Consider the following 9,182-nt stretch of genomic DNA (forward strand, 5'->3'; position numbering starts at 1 on the left):
AAACCATATACATGAACACACACACACAGACTAACAGCAGGCCCTGACAGGAGGAGGACAGAGTAAAGGTACACAGGACCTACAATTCCCACACTTTTATTAGCCCCGGGTCCAGTGGACCCGAACATCCTGTGTGTAATATAAATGTGTAGGGGGGTGTACAGAGTGTGGTCATTGAAAATGTGTTCTGATATATATTCCTCACAGAAAATGAGCCAAGGCCAATGAGACTCAGTTTGAAAAAATAATTAATCGTATCATTTTTCTTTCGATAAAAAATGAAAACGGGTCCAACAGACCCGAACACCATACAAGGGTTAAATACCAAGGTTCCTGAGAGGTCAACTAATGCAATAAAATCTCAATATGAAGTAATTTCATCAGTTTGCCAGCGAGTGTGTTTGAGATACACTTAAATGAATGGGTTTCAATGCTGGAACTATTGGTCGCTCCATGGCTAACCAATCACAGCACATTTCATATTTCGGAACGAGGGGTTTCATCAAAAGAGGAACTTTACAACACATTCAAGACAAACTGGGGAGAGAGGTAGTGTAATAAAGTAAAATAAGTGACAAATATTTTTTAACAATTAAGCATAAAAACATGTTCACACCAAAATAAACCCTTTAAAGAACATGACTCACAGTTCACATATTGCTGTTAATTATTCAATTGCTCTTTTATATATTTTTCACACAGATCCATTTAAACGCTTCATTACATGGATAATCATACCACCCTGATGAATATAACACAGCACAGTTCTCCTTTTCATATCCATTTGGTTCTCCAATCGCCCAGAACCTGCATCAACAGATCAGCATTAGATGTTCAGTGCTGCTTTCTGTGTGATATGATACTGGCTGTGAGAATCATTTATTAGGATTATACTATCAGGCCAGTGATTTCTTACCCAGAGGTCAGTGTGCTGCCATCAACCCATTCCCATGTGCCCTCCACATCACTGTCAGTCAGACCAATCCAGACTCCAGCATTACCAGAGATCTTCTTAACAAACTCCTAATAGAATGAACCAGGAGGCAACATTTAAAGGGTTAGTTCACTTATCATCAATTCCTCACAGTTATGCTGATCCTGATCCATAAAACTTACATTCATCTTCAGGACACAAATAAAGATATTTTGAATGAAATCTGAGAGATTTCTATCCATCCATTAAAAGTCTATTCACCCAAACTCTGATGCAACAAAAAGTTCATAAAGAGATCATAAATCTAATTGAATTGAGCAGTTTAATCCAAGTGCTTTATATATATTTAATAGGGTTGTCAATCGATTAAAAAATCTAAATAAATCGCATACATAATTTTAGCAGTAGGTGCGTTTACATGGAGCACTGTAATCTGTTTAAAAGTCCAATCTGACTAAACATAAATCATTTACATATGGAAGAACATTATTGTTATTATATAATATTATTGTATATTGTATAGCAAAGTGAATTTTGTTGGAATTCTTTTGTTGTGCCAATGTTAAAAAAACAATAAAGAGAATGTAAAAAAAAAAGAAGTACAATCTGAATGAAAATGCTTCATATAAACACCTCAGTCAGATTAAAAATGCCCAAACCAAAATTGTAATCGGTTTGAGAGGGGTAGGATAAACCTTTCCATGAACCGATCAAACGAAATATTCCACCATATAAACGACCTGATCCGTTTACAGTATAGGTGTTTCTGTGAGGTGATCATAGGCCGTAATGTGCGTATAGACAGTAATATATAAAATATATACGCCATAATAGTAATATACGGTAATATATAGTATATAGTAATATAAGGCGCGCGCCTCCAGCACTGAAGCCGCCTTTCCACTGCACACGACAAACGACAGCCATTGGACGGGAAGTCATTCATTTCTAATGGAGAGTCGTACAGGGGTTGCGTTGGATGCCGACCCTCTGTGAATGCAGAATTTTCAGATCCGATTTGAGCTTCGGTTGCATTGAAATATCTGAACTTGAGCGACTACACTGTATGCGACACGCCGACCGGATGTGATGTATTCCAAATTTGCCCAATCAAATCAGTGTGCGCAAGTTGAGAATTATTATTCTTATTGTTTATTACATTTTATTTTGTTTTAAAAATATTTGTAAAAAAAAAAGCATAATAGATTAATATTTATTAACTTAATTTTCACTCAAACACTAACTTTCTTCCAAGCTTAATTTTTCCTATTAAAGTCTCTGTATGATTGTAGAGAATTATACAGAATGGGGTTTCCTGAGACCACGAGGATAAGCTTCTCTCCCATGTTGCTGTGTACGATCATAATGAAATTTGGTCAAAACTGCCAATAGGGGGCAAATTACGACAGTCGTGTCCAAATGTCGTGTGCAGTGGAAAGGCGGCTTGAGGAGCGCGTGCCGCGCCAACACCAGGCTTGTTGACAAGAGAGTTAAGTTAAACTTTTTATTTCGTAACAAGACATGAAGATAATGTTGCCATAATGACACAGACATAGCACGGCTACATCTGATCTTGACAGCGTTTGTCTCAGGCAGTTTTTACTTACAGTGCGGTTTGAAGATGAGTTGACTGCTAGAGTTATCATCATCACGGGGCGTGAGGTCGGACCTCCAGATTAACGTTAAATCCTGGATGCTAATGTTCCAATCAATGATCCAGACAGCGCACTCTCCTATCCTTTGTTCATTTTACATTTTAATGGGGGGCGAACTGCTCAGGGTCAAAGTTCAATATGGAATGGATCTGGGTTATTTTTTCTCAGATTAATTAACGCGTTATTTTGACAGCCCAAATATTTGACAGATTTAAAGGCACAATATGTAATGTTTCAGCATTAAAAATAGAAAAGATCACTATATCTATGTTATATATTTTTTAAAGTTGTGTGTTTACATTATCCCGACAGTTCCAATTAACTTCTAAATCCAGAGAAATTAATATTTTAATTCGAAGACACGGACCGTGTCTTTATTTCCGTTATGTCGCCCGTCTTTCACGTCAAATCCACGTTTGCGTCTTGCTTCCTGCGGAACTCGGCGGAACCGCCAAACTCTAGGAACACTGACAGTATAAGGGGAACACCCGTATAAAAAAGTCTGTATGATAATGGATCGTGACTACTCTTTGCCTGTACGTTTTGCCAGCTCAAAGCGCAAACGTACGGGTGAAAAAAAATGACCCGAGAAGATTTTGGGACAGTAGAAGAAGCAAGAGACGTGTAAACCTTAAGCCTTTGAAAGATGGCGAAATCTTCGTGACAAGCTCGGACTGCAGAGAGATATGCTGATCTCGCTTTCGTTTTAATAAACAGGTAATTTAAGTAACCATTCAGCTAACATAATAATCATATAATCATAACATGCTGTATGTTTGCATATTGCATAGCGATCTTGACCACATTGAGACGCGTTTAGCTGAATACGTATACATTTTGTATTGTATCGGCTTTTCAAACAGGCGGATTCTGTGTTTTTGGAGACTGAAACTGAAACTGAGACTTTTTAAAACTGATTCAAAAGTATATTTCTATCCGTATATTTGGTGACACGATGATGTCATGTGTAAAACGCAGATGGACTAGCTATTATTGGTTTTATATGTAGCTGGAGAAAGTAACGTTAGCTTCATAAGGTAATATGCCACTATCTTGGTCAATTAATATAAGGTGACCGTCACTTTTATCATATGTTAATACTAGCTACATATAATATCGATTTAATAATGATCTACTTATTCATATATCTCTGAGTTCCAAAATAAATGTTTATTAGAATGATTGATGAACGTGGGGAGCGACACAGCGCGTGTTCCAATGAACAACGTATTGCTGGTCCTGGTTCTCTGATTTACTATGTTTTATGTTGGTAATGATAAACTAAATTGAAATGTATTTCCTTATTGAACAGTTGATATACAGAATGTTCGACAATCGCGGATGCCATGTCAACATATCTATAATTTGAGTAACTCAAATTATGAAGCACGGTTAATATGTCAACATAGCCTACCAACTTATAGGTATGTTGACATAGCGACCGCCCGCACAACATTCTGTCTCACACATTAGCTAACGTTACTGATAAGTTTGTTAAGTAACGGTAGCTCGCTGCTATTTCATTAGATTGACATTATATAAAGTGAAAAGCCGTAACTAAACTTAACAATAATAGAGATGTAATATAACAATTACCTTGTCAGTGAACATGTTTTCTGCTGGAGATGCCAGATTCGCTGGTTGACAGTGGCAATAATGACAACAACTCCCATGAGCCTACGCACTTTCCCGACGTCATCAAAGTACGTCTGTTGTTATTATTTTGAATGAGTGACCCCTAGTGGCCAAAAGTTGCATACTGCACGTTTAATTTAAGCTTTTACTTAACATAAAATTTGATCAGGAAACAAACAGAGCCCCTTTATTCTTGTGCATTAAGCATGAACGGTTGAGATCTATGTATGTTTGATGAGCATTTGGAGTTTTGGATAGACTTTCAATGGATGGACATCTTCATTTGCTTTCTTAAAAACTAAAGTCGGTGAGGAATTGATGATAGAATTATCATTTTTGGCTGAACTAACTCTTGAACGTATGCTTATTGTATTGGTGCAGCACAACCTTTGGTGCCCAGTCTATTTTCACTCACTTGTTCCTCTGTGTTGTTTATGATGATCAGATCTGCTCCTTTCTCTGTACAGTATCTTCTGCTCTCAGTCCAGCTCCTCTCCTCAGAAGACATATAGTAAAAACTGGATTGATAAATATGTCCATCTGTAAACAAAACCAGATAATAGACTTTGAACCTTCCACTGAATTATGACATTATGTTTATAATAGTATGCACTCAAAAACTGTGTATAGGTAGTTACTGTATATATATATATATATATATATGGAATGACCCCATTTAGATATTTAAAGGGGTACTTCAGCGCTGGGAAGATGAATCTGTTTAAACTGGGTCATCAATGTAGCAGAAATGTGAAATAATTTTTTAATTTGGTACCTTCTAGACTGAGAAAAGACAGAACATGTATTTTTGTCTCATGGGGATGAAAAACTACAATTCCCAGAATGCTTCGCTGCCCTGTGAGGCCATTCCCAAAGCCACCAACTTCATTACAGTGACTGTTAGAGAAGACACTACAATTAAAAACTGAACGTGTGTGTTCAATATAATGAGTGAGTCACCGCGCGAGTCTCACAGCACTGAGCACTAACTGCAGGAGTGAAACAAATGAGCTGATGAGCTCTCGTGATGAGAGCTGAGGTAATCGCGACCACACTCGCGGCATACATTCACAACACGAGTTCAGTCTGGTGCCTTTCAGTTCATGCCTTTACAAGCTTAACTTTCATAGAAATTAATTTGGGAAGTTAGAAGACTTAAATTGCTCACTATAGCTCCGTTTAAATGAGTGCCTGTAGCTGCGAGCTGAGCTCTCCCTGCGAGCTGAATGTAATCTCCCATCCCCTGCACGGGTTCAAAACATGAGAAATGGCTCCCTCTGCTGGCTGTAGTCTTTAGCCTTATTCCAAACATTCCTCCTATGATGCAAATATCGTCAATTTGCATCATAGGAGGAATTTTTCCAGAAATAAAATGCATAAATCTCTTGTCTCAGGGGGAAATGAGGGGGGAAAACACAATCATTTGAATATACTCCAGGGTTTCTACTGATACAAAGCCATATGCTAATCGCTGAAGTAACCCTTTACGTAAACGCTATCATTTAACATTACCCATTTCATTGAGCATCTTCCACAGTTCATTTCTCTCCTGATTGAACTGGTCTTGTTGTTTAGTCTGGTAATTGTTTGTGGTAAATCCATCCCTTTCATTTGTCAAGGTTGTGTCCTTGTTTAGTAACTGGTCTCTCTCATTGGTCAGGTTTTTGGTCTTTATTTTTAGCCCATCTCTCTCTTCTGTGAGGTTGGTAATCATGGTTAGTAGCTGGTCTCTCTCTTCTGTGAGGTTGGTGATGTGAGTTAGTAGCTGTGTGTAGTTTGTGTTCTTTGTATGGATGTGGACACACAGCACTATGACTGCAGTCAGCAGAAGAACACACAGCAGCACCAAAAACACTGCCGCTGCTCTGGAGCTTCTGATCTTCACACTATCACTTCCTGAAAATGAAAGACATGAAGATAAATGTTAAATTAATTTCATAATTGTGTGTTGTTTGTGTTTTGTTATGAAAAAAGTTTAATTTTATGAAGTGTGCATAAGTAATGTTGAAGTATATTTTAAAGTAGTAAGGCCCAATCATCCCATTTCTACCGCTTCGCTTTACGCATTCACGTGAAGGGGTAGGGGCATCTCAATTCTCTTTTGACTGGAGTTATAGGGGTAAGAGCCAGATTAGTTTTTTTTTTTTTTTGTCCCTTATTCATGTCTTATACCAGTCTTCTGAATTGGCAATTGAATGAACAAAGACTCAGCCCTGAGGGAGAATAGAAAATCTCACTTTATTCTAGGAAAAAGGAGAGATTATACACATTTAATACAAAGTGTGTTACATGATTGCACCAATGAGAGAGAGATTACATTATATAGCAGCTCATGATATAAGCATGTGATTCATATAGAAAAACAATTCTGAATATGGTCATCTTCCGGTAAAACATCCAGGGTTTCCTTGAGACCCTGGAGAGCTTACAATACAAAACAGGGACCCTTTTCCCTAACTCTAGTTTTCTAGAACGCGCAGCTCCTACCAACTGCCGCGATAGAGGACGTATAATGATGCCACTCACTAGCGATCTTTCAAGGGTGAGATAAGATATATTTCTTATTTTCTTATGCTTAGATCATAGTTTTATGGTCTTATCATGAATAGCTCAGAATCTTTCATTCTTTTAATCTGCTATTTATTTCTGAATTAAATCCTGCTTCCTTCTCTATCCACTGGTGACCTGGGTTACATCATCTTCTCTGATGAGTCCAATTTTCAGCTTTGTCCAACACCTGGTCGTCTAATGGTTAGACGGAGGCCTGGAGAGGCCTACGAGCCACAGTGTCTCGCACACACTGTGAAATTTGGTGGAGGATCAGTGATGATCTGGGGGTGCTTCAGCAAAGCTGGAATTGGGCAGATTTGTCTTTGTGAAGGACGCATGAATCAAACCACGTACAAGGTTGTCCGGGAAGAAAACTTGTTTCCTTCTGCTCTGACAATGTTCCTTAACTCTGAGGACTGTTTTTTTCCAGCAGGACAATGCTCCATGCCACACATCCAGGTCAATCAAAGTGTGGATGGAGGACCACCAGATCAAGACCCTATCATGGCCAGCCCAATCTCCAGACCTGAACCCCATTGAAAACCTCTGGAATGTGATCAAGAGGAACATGGATGGTCGCAAGCCATTAAACAAATCCGAGTTGCGGGAATTTTTGCACCAGGAGTGGCATAAAGTCACCCAACATCAATGTGAAAGACTGGTGGAGAGCATGCCAAGACACATGAAAGCTGTGATTCAAAAATCACGGTTATTCCACCAAATATTGATTTCTGAACTCTTCCCAAGTTTTAACATTAGTATTGTTTTGTTTAAAAATGAATATGAACTTATATTCCTTCCATTATTCGAGGTCTGACAACACTGCATCTTTTTTGTTATTTTTATCAGTTGTTGCTTTCGGCAAATAAATGCTCTAAATTACAACATTTTTATTTATTTATTTTTTTGAAATTTCAGTAGTTTATAGAATAAAACAAATTTTAATTTTACCCAAACATACCTATAAATAGTAAAACCAGAGAAACTGATAATTTTGCAGTGGTCTGTTACTTTTTTTCAGGGCTATATATATATATATATATGATAAAATGATGGCGCCGGGATTTTGACCTTCTTCGATGGAAGTAATGGCACTGGGCAATACTAGATGAGATTTGTCTGATATGAGGTAAAAAAAATAACAAATACTGTGTGGTTTCTCGCAGAAACCGATTGTTTCGATGTCCTAAGACATCAATGTGTCTCCACGAACCCCAGGGTTTAATATGAATTCGTATGTCTGAGTGTTTTTTACTCTCATAGAAAAACACCCCATTGACATGCATTATAGGACTGGCAAATCAACAGTTAGAGTTAAACATCAAATTTGTGTTCTACTTAAGAAACAAACACATCTACATCTTGGATGCCCTGGGGGTAAGCAGATAAACATCACATTTTCATTTTTGGGGGAACTATCCCTTTAATTATACTTTTAAGTATATCTTGATCAAAAGATTAGGCCAAATATACTTAGACTTTTTTGTCAGTATAAAGTTAAGTGCAATTTTAAGTATATTTTCTAAGAAGTACATACAAAGTAGACTCAAAGTATACATTCTTATTTTTAATTTAAAAGAAGTATACTAATAGTACACTTGAATAAACTTATTTTCCATGCATTTGTACCTGTATGGTTTCTCTTGGTGCCTCGGTCCACCTTCTGTGTTCCATCAGTGTTTATATTGGCATAAACAGCCTGAGGCATTATTTGTTTGCTTGGTCATGAAAATTATGGAAGTTGTGTGTGTTTCTACTCTGTAGTCCTCTGCTATTTGAGACTAGTTTTAATAAAAGAGGCCAATAAGTGGCAAAGGGTCTCAGATAGAGCATGTGACTTCCTGTCTGTCAATACCAAATCATTTGCATACCAAAAAGTTCTTGATAAAGGGCACTACTGGGGTAGTGTGGTTAGATGTAGCAGCCAGGTTCTAATAGGTACCGTAAATTCATACATAAGAGAAAAATCACCTTACTTAGTCCAGTGAAATCAAAACTGATGAGAAAATCTAACATTATTGTGTGTAATGTGTTCTTCTGTTGCATGTCTGTTTATATATCCTGCAATTCCTTTAAATGCAAGTCATTCACATGTCACTGAGAACGGAAATGATCTGAGGTCAGTGTGTAAAGTCCCAAATCATGTGTGGTGTAATGATCTAGGGCAGTGGTTTCCAAACTTTTTAGAGTGTTTTACCCCTTAGGCATTTACCATCCTTCTGCGTCCAATGCATTTTATTTTTTATTTTTTACCTTTCTAAGTATCTTTATAACATTAAAAATGCTAAGCAGCTTTAAATAAAAACAAAATGTTCAAGAGAGAAATATGCAACATGATAAAAACAAAGTGATTCTTTTTTTAAATATTTAAACAATCCTGTCTTAATGCAGAAAGGCAGTAATGCAGC

At 37.4% G+C, this 9,182-nt stretch overlaps 1 protein-coding gene across 2 annotated transcripts; it reads right to left on the minus strand.

Annotated features, from left to right (window-relative positions):
• LOC137049362 (CD209 antigen-like protein C) lies at positions 1-8,661 on the minus strand. Of its 2 annotated transcripts, none has more exons than XM_067427909.1 (5): positions 8,404-8,661; positions 5,737-6,120; positions 4,640-4,764; positions 917-1,020; positions 1-807 (listed from the first exon to the last, which is right to left on the minus strand). In XM_067427909.1, the coding sequence occupies exons 1-5, from the start codon at positions 8,480-8,482 to the stop codon at positions 684-686; spliced, it is 816 nt and encodes a 271-aa protein (XP_067284010.1). In that variant the 5' UTR covers positions 8,483-8,661; the 3' UTR covers positions 1-683. The 2 variants fall into 2 exon arrangements, with proteins under 2 accessions (XP_067284010.1, XP_067284009.1); XM_067427908.1 differs by having other exon boundaries at positions 917-1,023; positions 8,404-8,660.
• Between the last annotated feature and the right edge of the window lie 521 nt (positions 8,662-9,182).

Source organism: Pseudorasbora parva, chromosome 20, assembly GCF_024679245.1.
Source record: "Pseudorasbora parva isolate DD20220531a chromosome 20, ASM2467924v1, whole genome shotgun sequence".
NCBI lineage: Eukaryota > Metazoa > Chordata > Actinopteri > Cypriniformes > Gobionidae > Pseudorasbora > Pseudorasbora parva.